General features: G+C 37.3%; 2 protein-coding genes across 2 annotated transcripts; both read left to right on the top strand.

Moving 5' to 3' along the window:
- Positions 1-2,996: 2,996 nt before the first annotated feature.
- On the top strand, positions 2,997-9,289 carry LOC109003292 (SWI/SNF complex subunit SWI3D). The gene is made up of 7 exons (XM_018981376.2): positions 2,997-3,555; positions 4,405-4,931; positions 6,021-6,677; positions 6,994-7,166; positions 7,264-8,060; positions 8,452-8,642; positions 8,731-9,289. Exons 1-7 carry the CDS (start codon positions 3,117-3,119, stop codon positions 9,103-9,105), a joined length of 3,159 nt encoding a protein of 1,052 aa, XP_018836921.1. The 5' UTR covers positions 2,997-3,116; the 3' UTR covers positions 9,106-9,289.
- Positions 9,290-11,661: 2,372 nt separating this feature from the next.
- LOC109003295 (proline-rich receptor-like protein kinase PERK7) lies at positions 11,662-15,406 on the top strand. Its single transcript, XM_018981378.2, has 9 exons — positions 11,662-11,711; positions 11,971-12,582; positions 13,017-13,541; positions 13,634-13,720; positions 13,794-13,864; positions 13,989-14,065; positions 14,238-14,382; positions 14,521-14,682; positions 14,776-15,406. Exons 2-9 carry the CDS (start codon positions 12,057-12,059, stop codon positions 15,052-15,054), a joined length of 1,872 nt encoding a protein of 623 aa, XP_018836923.1. The 5' UTR covers positions 11,662-11,711; positions 11,971-12,056; the 3' UTR covers positions 15,055-15,406.
- Positions 15,407-15,954: the final 548 nt, after the last annotated feature.

Genomic DNA, 15,954 nt, shown 5'->3' with positions numbered 1-15,954 from the left:
TAGCAAGAGATTTTCTTGTTCCTCAGCCTTAGTTAAGACATTAATTGTCTTACTAGTAGGCTTACAACAAGTAGAATTACAGTTGCAACCCAGCTTTGGATCAGAAGGCTCAAGAGTCTCAGCGTCAGAGTGATATTCGGAATCACTAGAACTGAGCTCAAGGGTATCCGATGATGAAGACGAGTCTATTTCTAGGAGTCGAAATAGTTCTTCTTTATCATGGTTACCAATATCTAATTGATTAACCTTCTTTTTAATTTTTTGGGCTTTCTTGGGATATTTATCTGCAAAATGTCCGGTCTTGCCGCAATTAAAACATTTTCCTTGAGAAAATTCTTTGGAATTTTTAAAGTTCTTTTTCTTAGGAAATGATTTAGAAAAAAGTTTTTTATAAGTTTTCTTGTAAAATTCATCACTGTGTTTTCTCCTAAAGCCGCCATGAGGTTTAGAAATTTTATGCTTTCTCTTAGATGGAGCAATACTAGGATGGCCAAATTGTTCACAAAAAGTTTCCATTTTGTATTTGGCTTTCTTACTATTTCTCATCTGTTCTCGAAGCATTTTTTGATCATTACACATACTAATACCAAGTTTCTTAATTACGCTAAAAATATCACCATAGGTGTAATTTTCGTAATTGAGGAACCCAGAGGTATCAGTAAGTTCTTCCTTTACTTTATAAGCAAACAATCGAGGTAATCCATCAATAAATTTCTCTTTCCAATAGGGCTTTTGACTGTCGTCACGAAGCATTACTCGGGAAATAAAAACATCTTGGTACCATCTATAATCTGACATCTGATGACATCGAAGATTATTTAACTGGTCGCTTACACGACTAGTTATGTTGGATGGTGTTCCAATAAAGTGTTTTAAAATGGTATAAATCAAAGTATTAACACCATCAGGATGTGCCATCCCAATAGTTTCATCAAAAATTGGTAACCCTTCTTCATTACGCCTAACTGCATTCTGAATGGTTTCCTTGATTTCATTGGTTAGATTTTTGTCCCACCAATGTTTTAAAACACCAGAAAATCCTTGAGTCAAGATAATTACAATATCAGGTTGTCTGATATTGTTGTTAACATAAGTACTTGCTACCAAAGACATTTTACTCATGGTATTAAGGATCTTTTGTTCAGAGAAACCATCAATATTCCATTCGTAAACTTTGTCAGCAGAATAAGAGGATTGGTTTTGAAAAACCTTTTCTTCAAACTGTAAATCAGGAGGAGTAGGCCTTGAATACCAGTTCTTCGTCAGACTCATTGGTTTGGGTCCTTTTGAAAAGAATATGGCTATTTCAGGTTTAAAATTATCTTGAAAATTCTTTTCGATTGAATCAATATCCTTTTCTTCAGAGAAATCATAGTCAGATGATTCTTCTGTGGTAAGAACAGCTTCCTTACCATTGCTATTTAAAGCACTGGTAGAAGGTTGTTCTTTCTTGAGATCAGCTATCATTTGATCTATCTTTTCCAAAGTTTTGGCCTGAGAAGTTTTTGAATCAATTTTTGGCCTTTCTTTTGGTAAGATGATCAGTAGTTTTTCAATCTTTTTCTTTGGCTGATCTTTAAGAAAAACCAAAGGATAATCATTTTTAAAGACAGGATTTGAAGTAAAAACTGGCTTCTCAACCTTTTCTTCAATCCTATCCAACTGTTGTCCAATCGAGTGGAGAACAAGGTTTACAAAATTATTTTGATGAACAATTTTTTTTGTTTCTTTCAAAACCTTGTCTTTCTCAGGATCTCTGGAAACAGCTTCAGGGATTTTAAAAGGAGAAGCAACTACTTCTGATCCTTTAAAGGGAATCAGTATTGTCTCTAAAGGCGGATGACTGGCTTGTATGACAGTCTTGCCTTCTTCCTTGACAAAATTATTTTTAACAACATTTAAAGTATTTCTTGGGACATAAACATTTTCAGCAAAGTCTAGAAGAGAAATATGCTGTTGAAGCCTATTCATCTCTTCTTTCCATTTGCGTTTAACACGTTGTTTTTCTAAATCAGAAAATTTTGCAAGATAGGCTTTTCGCCTTTGCTTGTTTTCGGGTAAATCAAATTCATTGAAAAGTCCGACTAAATCAAGTTTAAAATGTTTGTTTAAAACAGTTAAACTATGATGTACAGGTGCGACAGGGGCTTTCATATCTGAAACTGTTGGTGACATAGAAGAGTTATCTTCTTTGTCAGCTTCATCATTTATGTTTTGATCTTTGGAAGATCCAGCTCCTTGTGCAGTGTAAAAAGTAGAAGTAACTTGAGAGGACGTGGAGAGTCCTTTCAGTTTTAAAGCAGGTTTAACAGGTTGAACTGTTCGTACAGAATCCTCGAGGAATTGGTTAAGATTTGGGTTATTCCTTGGATTGTTCCGGACGGAATCAAAACAAGATCTGGAGCCAGAAAAAGAATTTATTCTTTTGCTTGAGGCTTCAGGTCTATTAAAAGAAATTTTAACAGTTCCATTTAAATATTGTTGGATGATGTCAACATCAGCATCCGGGACAATATTTCTAGGAGGGGGTGAAATTTCATTATAGAGAACTACTGTTCATTTCCTAAATCATTTTTTATTAATATTTTATTCAAATAAATAAAATAAATTCTTTTTTTAATCAACTACATTTTCTTTTATACTCATATTTATTATACTTTTAAATAATATTTTAAAAAATTACTAAAATATAAAAATAATAATTTTAAAAATATTATTAAACCCTTAAAAAAATAATTTAAATTTTTGTTTAAAATATTCACTGTAATAATAGTTCAAAACATAAGAAAAAATATTAAATAGTTAAATTTGAAAATGGAAGTGAGAGAAAAAAGTAATAAAGAAATAATATAAGAATATTATTTTAATAGAATAGAGAAAGGATAGGGAATGAGATCTAGAAGGTTTTTTAAAAATAAATAAAATTTAGGATAAAATTATAGAAAGTGTCATTTTTAACTAAAATTTAAGAAAAAATTTAGGAAATCTGTGAATGTTCTAAAACTATTCTGGGCAATGACAATCTCCTGAAATGGTGTATATCGTACAGTCGCACTGAAACCATTCATACCCTCCAATCACAGCATCCAATCACAGCAGCAAGAGCAAGCCCCTTCATGGAAGATAAGCGCAGCGAAGCCGGAACCGCACCGGCGGCTGGAGTCGAATCGCCGGCATCTGAGCCGGCCTCGTCGCGGCGGCGAGCCGGAGCCCAGAAAAGGAAAGCCAGCAACCTCGGCGCATCGAACTCTTCGTCTGCACCGTCGAAACGCGTGACTCGCGAGAAGGCCTTTCTCTTCCATGCTCCGATCCATAACGGCCCCTTGACCAGGGCACGCCAGGGCCCCAACAACTTCGCTGGCTCGGCCGTTTTGGCCTCGGCTGGTGGAGCGGCCGCCTCTGCCAAGAAGTCGAATGATCAGGTGGCTCCAGCGGTCACGGTGGAGGAGCTGAGTAAAGAGAGTGAATTGGAAGCTTTGGAGGCTGTAATGGAAGCTGAGTTTGAAGCTATCAGATCTCGAGGCGCTAATGCTCATGTGGTTCCCAGTCATTGCGGTGAGTTTTGTTTCAAAACCCTAACTTGTTGACATTTTTTAAATTCGATTCCATCAAAATCACCTTCCTCGTTTGGAATTTCATGAACAGTTCCCGTTGGTTTGGCTGCTGAGAAAAGTGAGAAAAATAAATGAAAATGTAATTTTGAGTTTCATCGTTGGTTTTGTTTTTCCGAATACGAAGCAGCTTCACTTAGTTGTAAAAATTGCTGTTTTTCACACGTCGTTCGTTTGGGATTTTAATTTTAGGTTTCCAATTTAGGTCAAGTAATTTCTTTTTTTCCCTATAGATTTTAGTAATTTGACTGCATCTTGTTGCCTTCGTTTTTCTTTTAGATATTTTTTTTTGCAATTGTTTTTAATTCAGGAGAAGTGAAGAATTTCACTTTAACCGAGCCACATTTTTCTGCCTTAGGTTAATTTAATTTAAGGGTTTCTCCTTTGGTTACTAAGAGAGCCTAATGTTGACAGTTTGTTAATAAATGCTTAATAACAGCTCATAAACTGTTTTAATAAACAGTTGCTTATAATCTAGTTGGTTGCCTAGAAATTGAGCTACGGTCTTCATATTTTTTTTAGAAGTGCTTACCTACCCAAGAAGAAGAAGAAGAAGAACTTTGCTCAATTAAGTCTGAGTAACCATGCATTAGTCATAAGTTCAAAAATTTTCTTTTCAAGGCTGGAAATTGTAATTGTTTTTTTGAAACCAAAAGTATAATGATTTCCTTTCTCAAGCACGCTGTTTTTCTCTCTTTTTTTTGTTGGCAGGAAATTTATTTAAGTTTTGATAATGTGAGGCAAAAAAAGTATTGGTTTTAATTAACGCATATTTTCTCATTTTGGCTTTCAGGTTGGTTTTCATGGACAAAAGTTCACTCTATTGAGGAGCGCACATTGCCTTCTTTCTTCAATGGAAAGTCCGAGACTCGGACTCCTGATATGTATATTGAAATACGAAATTGGATTTTGAAGAAATTCCATTCTAACCCGAACACACCAATTGAATTGAAAGACTTGTCAGAGCTTGAAGTTGGAGACTTGGATGCAAGGCAGGAGGTAATGGAGTTTTTGGACCACTGGGGTTTGATTAATTTCCACCCTTTCCCACCAACAGATTCTGCTTTGCCCAGTGTGGACAATGATGGGGAAACTGACAAGGATTCCTTGGTTGAGAAATTGTATCGCTTTGAAACGCCCGAAGTGTGTGCTCCTGTTTTTCCAAAGACTAATCTTACAACTCCAGCTATGCCATCTGGACTTTTTCCAGAGTCTGCAATTGCTGAAGAGTTGGCCAGGGATGAGGGGCCATCAGTTGAGTACCACTGCAACTCTTGCTCAGCTGATTGCTCTCGCAAGCGCTACCATTGCCAGAAGCAGGTTCGTTCCATAAAACTTCACCATCTAAACAGTGAATAATATTGCATGTTAATTATGGAGGGGACAATTTGCTGAATTCAATCTTCATTTTTATTTGAGTTCCGATTCTGTGCAATTCAGCCTTGACATGATATCTAGTTGAGTTGAAGATGCTTTTTTTCATAAAAAAAACTTCAGAATCTCTTTATATACATATCATTAAGCTGGGTTTTCTTGGGTCATGCCCAAGAGTGTGGTGGAACTTTTAGCATGTTGGAATAGGCATCATCATTGCTCCCAACTAGAAGCAACGTTGGGGATTGTTCCTTTGTGCCTATTGTGCCTATTGTGGTGTATATGGATGGAATGTAATGAGAGGTGTTTCAACAACAAGGAGAGAACTGTGGGGGAATTATGGAACTTTTTTGTATTTTCTTTAGTTCAATGGTTAGCTGCTATTGTATTAAAGGGAGGGAATGCCCATGAGTTCTTGCTTTCTTTTCAGCTTTCTAGAATGTAGTTAGGTGTCTTTTGTATACTTTTTGTGTACATGGGTTGTGCCTAGTTTCATTCAATCAATAAAGTTTCTTACTTACATAAAAAAAAAAAAAAATCATTAAGCTGGGTGTATCTTTAGAGGGTTAACAACCAAACTGGATATTGTTTTCATGTTCGGGTTGGATTGATGTTACTTATAAAAATAAATCTTCCCACCATTTTCTTTAGGTGTTGTCAATGACTCAATATAAATCTCCATCATAAGTGGTCAAACCCTAATTCAATGTCAAATTTTCTTCTCTTTTTGTTTTTGGCAAACTTTAGAGATCCAAACAATTTTGACTATAATTCAAATTCAGCTTGGATAAAGAAGGTTGTGCACCTTCTTCAACCTTCTTTGAATTTACTTATTCATGATACAATGTCTTGCATCTGCTACTTGGCGATAAGCAGTTGACAATGTAATTTTCATAAATAATGATTTGTTGTTTTGTCTTTTTTTCTTTTCTGGTAAGTAATGATTTGTTGATTTATTTCTTATTTATTAATTTCTCTAATCTTAGGTCCCATATGATGTATACTCTAATTGTTGATCACATTCATCTTTGACAGGCAGATTTTGATCTATGTACTGATTGCTTTAACAATGGAAAATTTGGTTATGGTATGTCATCGTTGGATTTTATACTCATGGAGCCTGCTGAGGTTCCTGGGGTAAGCTGTGGGAAATGGACCGATCAGGAGACACTCCTTCTCCTTGAAGCACTAGAACTTTACAAAGAAAACTGGAATGAGATTGCGGAACATGTTGCTACAAAGACAAAAGCTCAATGTATATTGCATTTTCTTCAAATGCCAATTGAGGAAACATTTCTTGATGGTGATGTCGATATTGATGCCAATTCCAAAGAAATTGTTGACCCAGATTCTACTAATAATGATTCATCTGTCTCTAAAGATGCCCCTGAAACAAACGATGTTAAGGCTGGTGCTGGTGAGGGTCAGCCCTTGACTTCTGCTATGGAAACTTCGAATACAGATACAAGTGAAGTGAAGATTGTTGAGGAGTCAAGGCAAGAAGATGTAAGTGAGTTGAAAGTTAGTCAGGAAGTTTCAAGGGCAGACGAGATCAGTGAAGTTCAAGTTGATCAGGAGGGTGAAAACTGGGCACTGAAGGCTCTTAGGGAAGCATTTGAAGCCATCGGTTACCCGCCAGAACCTGATAACCCACTTTCGTTTGCTGAAGTGGGAAATCCTGTCATGGCATTGGTAAGTTGAATGGTTATCTGCAGAAAGTCAAGGTCATCTCTAAAAGGGTATATTTGGGGGGCATTGCAGATGATGTTTAAGTAATTTATCTCATCAACAACTCATGGAAATGATTTCATTGCACTGCAAATGTTTCAACACTAACACCTTTCAAGTGCTTAGAGCACATTTAAGTAACACATTACAGCTGTATATCTATTCATGTATACTTCCATTATTACAGCTCACATCACAAGGAGTAAATATTATCACTCACACTTTTGCCTTCCACTATTGTAGTTACATTACACTCCTTAGAGGTTGCTCTCATTTACAGGCAGTATTCCTGGCACGACTGGTAGGACCTGATGCTGCGATTGCTTCAGCCCACAGTTCCCTAAAAGCTATATCTGGCTGTTCTCCTGGCATTCAGCTGGCTGCTAGGCACTGTTTTCTTTTGGAAGATCCATCAGATGGCAAGAATGAACCTGTTCCAGTTGGTTCTGAGAGGTATCTTACTTCATGTGGAGCTTATATGTCTTTGGGAGTTTCTGAGTATATTCTGACGTCAATGAGATACTTTCTGTCTTGCTGATATTGTTGATAGGGATGCTCAGGAAGATGGAAATCTGGAAGGCAGAAATGAGAAAGAGGGGAACTCTACCTCAGTCTTGAATGAGAAAGAATTATCTAATAACCGCAATAGCAATAACATTGAAGAATGTGCTACCGAAGAAATCCCGAATGGTATATCTGCAGGGAAAGCACATGCTGCAAAGGAACAAGGCGTTATAGCTTCTAGTGACGTTGTTAGACCACAAAATCTGGATGAAATAAGCAATTCAGGGTTACCAAAGGACCATCCACAGAGTACCATGATGGAATCAGATGATTTGACTTCCAAGGTGGAACTTCCACCAAGTTCTGTGGAGGAATCAAAAGAGAGAATTTTAGTCGGAGAGCCTTCACTCCCTGTCGAGGCGCCGAAAGTTGAGCATACAGTTTCTGATTCTCTGCATGCTGAAAAGAATGAGCAGGAACCAGTCACATCAGATTCAGCAAGAGCGCCACCACAGCGTACAGAGGCACCAAAGGATGGTATTCCGTCTGATTCTCTGCCCCCAAGAGAGTATGACCAGGATCAACCAGTTGCTACCAATTCAAGTGGAAAGACTCTCCAACCTTCTGAGGTATCAATGGATGTAGATGTGGTGTCTGATTCTCTGCCTAACAAAAAGAATGAGCCTCAACAGCCAGTTCCATCAAATTCTGTTGAAGAGCCCTCTCAACCTACAGAGGCACCAACGGATGTAGTTATGGTGTTGGATTCTGTAGCCTCAGAAAATAATCAACCTTCACAACCAGTAACATCAAATTCAGTGGACGAAAATGGAGCAAATAAAGGTCTCTCTCTCTCTCTCTCTCTCTCTCTCTCTCCCTTCCATATTATAATAAAAGGTATACTTATGGATAATATTAGCCAAGAGACCTGGAGAGTATGCAACAGAACTATATGTGCATATCAAGATTTTCTGGAAGTTTGCAAGAAAAGTTTTTAGGGATTTTACGAATAAATTCAATGCCTGCCTGTTAAAATTGAATTCTTGGTTAATATGCTATTAAATTGAGTTGGAAGATTAAAGGTCTGGTTTAGGAAACATTGGAGCATTTTGCCACTGTGGCAAGCTTTGGCTGAACAAAGATGAATGTGTATTTCTGGCAGTTGCAAACTTGCATGATATAATGTGATTGTATTTATGATTATGCGTATATTTCTTCATTTTTTTTTTTGCAGGTGAGGACCAAATTGAAGAGGGTAAAAAAGTCAAACATGAGACTATCGAAAGAAAAAACCTGAATAAATTTGATAAAGTAAAGCGTGCTGCAGTCACAGCACTCTCTGCAGCAGCAGTAAAGGCAAAACTTCTGGCAAACCAGGAAGAAGACCAAATCCGAGAACTTGCTGCCTTTTTGATAGAAAAGCAGGTAATCTTATTGCCGAACAGGTTATATTTTTTGCAGTTCGTTGTTGATTTTATGAGTTCGACTTTATGGTGGTTTACATTTGTTACAGTTGCGTAAGTTGGAAACCAAATTAGCTTTCTTTAGTGAGATGGAAAATGTGGTAATGAGAGTAAGGGAGCAATTGGAAAGGTCAAGGCAGAGGCTTTACCATGAGAGGGCACAGATAATTGCAGCTCGACTTGGTATACCGGCTTCCTCATCCAGAGCAATGCCATCATCATTACCGACCAACAGAATTGCCACAAACTTTGCGAACTCAGTTGCAAGGCCTCCAATGAGCATGACTTACCAAAGGCCATCAATGTTAAGACCCATGGGGACAGTGGCTCCCTCCCCCTCAAACCTTTTGACGTCCAATTCAGTGGCTGGGAGCTCGATTCGGCCATCTGGCCAGGACAAGCTTTCTTCAGTTGGGACAAAGTAGATTTAAGGCCATGCGATAAAGTTTCATTCATTGTTATCCCCAAACTAATCTACTACCAGTTTTAGCAAGTGAATCCTCATTTTTTGTTATGATTTTTGCTCTTATAGCTGTCAAAGCTGGATGAAAATATGGCCAGCTGAGTACTACTTCATTCGAACTTTCGAAGATTGAAAGTGTTTTGACATGTGTTGAGGGCTTGGGTTCCAGAGTTTTTAATTGGCCAATTTTCTGTGTTAATGATAGATTTGAAAGGGAAGAAAGGCTGGAACCCCCCGTAGATAATTTTCCTGGGTCCTGGATCTGTTGTCTTTGGCACCATCCATGCAAATTGCAAAAAGCTTTGTAGTAAATATTCTTACTTTTCTACTGTGATCGTATTGATATGATACTCTTTTTTAAGTTTAGCACGAGGGAATGGAGATATCTCATGAACTGAGTTGATTGCTTGTTTCGAGCTGAGTCCATGAGGTGTCCTTCTGTCAATACAAATATCAATTCCATTATTTTTGCTGTCACGTGCATTTGTGCACTTATTTATCTACTTTCCTCATTTATTCATCCGTGAAAAAAAAATGCTGTTGATAAGTTAGGATACATTTTACTTGTCTATCAAACAACCCCCTTACATCCTCGTACAGCAAAATCACCTTTTCCACAGGAAACCCCTTCCTCTCTCCCCAACTTAAGAGTATTGTCAATGGATTTTTTATCTTATTTTTTAAAATACATCATTAAAATTTATTTTTTTCTATTTTACATATTAACTTTTACAATATGTCATCTACCAGCTTATTTATTTTTTTCTTTATATCATTTAAATATTATTTTTTTATTCTTTTTAAATATTTCATTTCTACTAATAAATTTACAATATCCATATATTTTTTTATATTTACAATTTATTTTTATATACAATGTAAAATAATTCAGTCCGTAAAACAAAAATATATAAGCCAAATAAAAATAAAAAATAAAAGCAAATATGAAAAAATTGGTTTAAAAATAATTCCAAGATATTTTTTAGAAGAAAATGAAATATGTGTTTTAAATGATGAACAATAAAAAGAATTTGCTTATATGATAAAAATCAAAGTAAATAAAAATGAGGGAGTAAATGAAATATCAATAATAAAATTTTTTTTACAGGATGAACAGTATTTGCTACATGTAACGGGATATTGTAGCTAAATGTATTTTAAAATTCATTTTACATAATCGGATGAAGCTTCTTTTTAAAACAATTCTTTAAATTATTTACATTTTTTGTATGATACAAAAGCGGAGTGCTCTAAGGACAAATACCATCCCTAGCATCCACAATTCGAGGTCTAGATTTCTACTTGCTGAACCGACTCACTTTCAAGTAGTGTTTTAAATTTCGTATGGAATTCAGATATGATCGGAGAGAGGGAGAGTTTAGGAGCTTTCAGCTTTGTGTTCTAACTTCTAAGCGAAATATTGTACTATTTTTAAATTTTTAACCCTCCCTCTCTCTCTCTTCATATTTACATTTGTTTTTTATTTTATCCACTAAATCGAATCACATGAAAATATGGAATGCAACATTGCAACAATCATGCGAATGTCTGTCTCCTACCAGTTAGTTAGCAGTTGGTAAATATTTATATCCAAAAACAATTATAAAAATTATTTTATCCAATTGTTGATGGGTTTCTTGTTTCGTACATCTAGGGTGAGTTCCATCAACCCGGGCCGGGATCTTTCTACGTACAATTACAAAGACAAATGTGGATTTGGTGGTGGCCTGTGAAACTTCTGAAGTCAAAGTCAATCTTCCTTCTTGGATAATTACAGGAGAATCAAAGTGTTCAGAGAGATTATTAGTACCTAGAGTCTGCCTTTTATACCAGGTATCAAGAGAACTTTTTGTACCCTGTGTAAGGGTCAGCGTTGTGGCTTATGAGGTGGCACCATTAATATGGTGTGACTCTTCGAAAGGCGTCTCGACGATAGACAATCAAAGCAGTCACTTCCATTCCCCATTGCCAGGGAAATGAGGGTTGTATGTGATCTTCGTTCACTTGTTAACTTAAATCTTTAAATGTTAGGTTTCATAAAAGGGTATCAAGGTCGACATGTCCCATCTGTCCCCCTTTGACTTAGTTCCTGTGCAAGGACATTCCCCCTCCTCTGGTATCGTTCGTGGGCTGAGTTCCATTGGTGATTCCTTGGCGCATAGGAGGGGAGCAATTCTGGTCGTGATGGGCTTCAGTGTCCTACCTAGCCCCAACTCAAGGGCAAGGATGGGAATATCCCCTCCACCAATGTATTAAATTAGATAATAAAAGTATTTTTATTACAAAATAAATTTAGCATTCTTTATTTTATAACACCAAATTAGATAATAATATTTTTTTAAAAAAATTAATAGAGTACCATAGCTACTAGCAAATCATGAATGTAGGTTAGAGACAATTGGGGAACTAGAAATAGAAAAATTAGGAATCCTTTTGCTTAAAAATAGAAACCAGCACAGAAATTTGCCTAGTTTTTAGGAGGTGATCGTTTCTCTCAAAGAAACTATTACCATGAAACATCGATTCTCTCCTCCCTTTGGGAATGCTTCTCCTGCCCTTCTCCATCAGGTATGCTCTCAGTCTTACCCTCTCTATCTCCCTCGAATTAAAAAAATCTAATTAAATTGATGCAACTAAATTATAATCATATATAATCAATTGATTAAATTTGCAAATATTATACGTTTCTTTCAAGGCTAGGCCGATGATCATGCTATTTTTTCATGTTGTTGTTCAATTTCATGGTATTTTACTTGATTAATTGGCTTATTTAATCATGAATAAACTCCTATCCATCTCTTTTCTAATTTATTGGATTTTCATTTAGAGGCCATCCATCGTTTGGAGGAGCGGTGGGATTTGCTCTACACCGTTTGAGGTCAACTTAGGTGGGGGACTCCAAGTACTCCTCAAATGGCTTCGGATTCCAGCTCGCCACCTCCATCGGACTCTCAACCTGTCCCAGCTACTCCTTCACCACCATCACCACCAGCCTCATCACCACCATTAGAGGAATCTCCACCCTCACCTCCGCCACCACTAGAGGATTCACCTTCGCCACCATCCCCACAAGACTCAAATGCTTCTCCTCCTCCGCCTTCCTCTTCCCAAACACCTTCACCTCCTCCCCCATCTAATCAAGGAGGTGGTAACAATGATTCACCAACTCCGCCACCACCTCCACCTCCACCTCCACCTTCAACACCAACAACACACACCCCGTCCAATCATTCTCCACCTCCTCCACATCAACTCTCACCATCAAGACGCACGCCTTCTGATTCTAATATGTCAGCGCAATCGACAAGAGTACCTCTAATAATAGGAGTTGCAGTTGGGGCAGGGTTGTTGCTTCTCGTCATGATCTTGCTTTACTTTTCATGCAATAGAAAGAAGAAGAAACAAGATCAGCAATACTATCCCTCCCAAGCACCCAAAGGTATTTAACGTAACATATATTGGCTATTAACCTTTAGTACTTCCATCTCTTATTTTTAAAATAGCAATCAATTGTTGATAGACATGCAATGTCATATATATTCGCATACAGAGATGAGAGTGGAACGAAAAAATTAAATTTTTATTATTTATAATAATGTTAAAGAGCTTCAATTTTAGCACCCTGCCAACTATTATAAAATGGCAACTAGCTAAAGATATGATTGGTTGAGCCTGATCAACATTTAATGCAATGAGATCCACATATTATGTTCATCGATCTCTTTCTAAATTATAGAAAATATCAATCCCTTTTTTATTGTAGATCAAACTATAACCTTAACAACGACAGGGTTGAGTTCAAAGTTTTGATCAGCTTAGTACTATCCAAGTGTCCAAACCCTCGAGAATAGAACTTGTGGTCATGATGTGCAGGTGGTGGATATTATAACGACTCAAGATGGAACAATGGGCCCGAAAGGCCTAACGAACACATTGTTAGTATACCTCCGGCTGGGAGCAATGGAGCTTGGCCAACGCTGCCTCCGCCTTCGACAACACTGCCTCATGTGTTCATTAGCAGTGACCATAGCTCCAATTTCTCTGGTCCCGCCTTGCCACCCCCACACCCTTCTCTAGCTCTCGGGTTCAGCAAGAGCTCCTTCACCTATGATGAGCTAGCGGTTGCAACCGGGGGCTTCTCTCAGGCAAACTTATTGGGTCAGGGAGGGTTCGGCTACGTACATAAAGGGGTGTTGCCCAACGGCAAAGAAATTGCAGTCAAGAGTCTAAAATCGGGTAGCGGGCAAGGAGAGCGCGAGTTCCAGGCCGAGGTTGAGATCATTAGCCGTGTCCATCATCGTCACCTTGTGTCACTTGTTGGGTATTGTATTGCAGGAAGCACGAGGATGTTAGTTTATGAATATCTCCCCAATAAAACCTTTGAATTCCACCTTCATGGTACGTATATTTTATAATGATGCATTGCCCAAAACAAAAAAACAAAAATGTGCACCCTCTCATTTCAAATTGCTTGTGGAAATAATTTACAGGGAAGGATAGCCCAACCATGGACTGGCCCACCAGGCTCAAAATCGCAATGGGATCAGCCAAGGGGCTTGCTTACCTGCATGAAGATTGTTAGTCACTATTTTGTACCTCTCTCTCTCTCTCTCTCTCTCTCTCTCTCTCTAATCGATTTGATATATGCAGGTCACCCTCGCATCATTCACCGGGACATCAAAGGTGCAAATATTCTACTTGACTTCAGTTTTGAAGCCAAGGTATGTGCAATATTGTTACTTGCAATTGCCTGTAGAACATTAGCCAAAACAGAAAAACGAGGCCTTATTATAATGATTGTACCCGTCAATTATTATATCTGCAATTTTTGCTTGCATTATTCAGGTGGCTGATTTCGGGTTGGCAAAGCTAAGTCAGGACAACCACACTCATGTGTCTACTCGCATCATGGGTACCTTTGGGTAATAAAAACTTTTATTTACGTCACCATGCAAAATTATCAAAGATCGATCTATTCATTTTGAAAAAGTTATCTGGGATCTAATTTTCACCAGCCAAAATATTCAACCTGATCAATACAAAATCGGATGATAAGTTATTGATTTGGGATAATATTTATCTAAACAAATGTAGGTATTTGGCTCCCGAGTATGCATCAAGTGGCAAGCTAACTGAGAAATCAGATGTTTTCTCGTTTGGTATTATGCTTTTGGAATTGATAACTGGAAGGCGGCCTGTGGATCTCTCGGGTGACTTGGAGGACAGCTTAGTAGACTGGGTTGGATCATCCTCCCCTTAACATTAAAGTCTTAATAATCAGCAACCTTTGCTTGCTTGCTTTTATTTGACATGATGATTAGATATGTTGTCACGGAAAGGGCAATCTTAACCGATCGACTGGTCTATGAATTAACAGGCTAGACCTCTTTGTGCACGCGCAATGGAGGAGGGAAACTATGATGAGCTGGTAGATCCACGTCTGGAGAACAATTACGCCCCCCACGAGATGGCACGCATGGTGGCATGTGCTGCTACAAGCATTAGGCATTCTGCTAAAAGGAGACCAAAAATGAGTCAGGTGGGAATTAACGTATATATGTTATATAATTTTGAATCAACTTAATTATTATACAGAAAAGGGTAAGATGGATGGACTATTTTTTGGGAACAGATTGTTCGTGCCTTGGAAGGTGATGTCTCTTTGGACGACTTGAACGAGGGAATAAAACCTGCCCAAAGTTCCAACTTCAGCTCTAGCGGTTCTGAGTATGGCGGAAGCTCATACATCACTGACATGAAGAAGTTTAAAAAGATGGCATCGGCCAGCAATGAATACGGAAGCAGTGAATATGGAGCCACGAGCGACTATGGGCTCAACCCTTCCTCCTCAAGCAGCAGTGATCACTCTCAGGAAATGGGCAGGATAGGGAGCCGGAGGCAAGGTCACTGAGCAAACTCTTGACAACCCAACTTTGTAAACTAAGAGATTATGAAGAAACCCGATCCTTTTGGAGCCTAAAACCACATAAAATTGGGGTTACAAGTACATGCCGCTCTGTTGAAATGATCCTGAAACTCGCGGATCTATCTTACCATCTTAAACGACATTGATGCGGTATATAGAGATCCTGGTAACTCAATGTCGTTTAGGTAGTCGGTCAATTTGTAATGCACTTTAATGTTTCTTAATTAACAAGACAAGATGATTTGACGGATTGTTTTTATACTTTTGGGAGCGAATCTATGCGTTTGTACCGATATTTATATAAGTATTGTTTGTATTTGAGTAGTTTATTTATGCACGTACTGGGATAAGATATATTACATGGGATAAGTATAAATGTGGTTTATATATAATTGATGAGCAACTTTAAAACAACACGAGAAATTATTTTAAACTCACCGAATTCTTATATAAATGGTCAGCAGTTGGTGATATATCTTTAATATGCATAAAAAATGTACAAGTTTCACGTAGAATTATCAAGATCATTTGGATCAATTAGCAATACCTTAATTTTTTATTAAGAGAACCAATGATTAAATTCTCCATTTTCATGTATAAAAAAAATTTCACGTAGAATTAAATATCAAATATATCCGATCTCGTGTAGAGAATATATTGTTTATATTATTGATGTGACATGATTTAATTTGTTAGATTTTTATTTTTATTTTTTATTTTTACATGAAAATTATAAATAGAGTTTTTCTAATAATAAATACTAATTTTTACTATTTATATAACCCAAAAAAATCACAAGAAACATTTTCAGACTTGATGAACGAAGGAGTCTATGATAAATTTCTAACGGGCAACACAGTCATTTCAACTTAGGAAATTTTGTGC

The sequence above is a fragment of the Juglans regia genome, chromosome 16 (genome assembly GCF_001411555.2).
Source record: "Juglans regia cultivar Chandler chromosome 16, Walnut 2.0, whole genome shotgun sequence".
Classification (NCBI taxonomy): Eukaryota; Viridiplantae; Streptophyta; class Magnoliopsida; order Fagales; family Juglandaceae; genus Juglans; species Juglans regia.
Note: the sequence above shows the minus strand (reverse complement) of the source record. Positions and strands in the feature narration are given on the sequence as shown.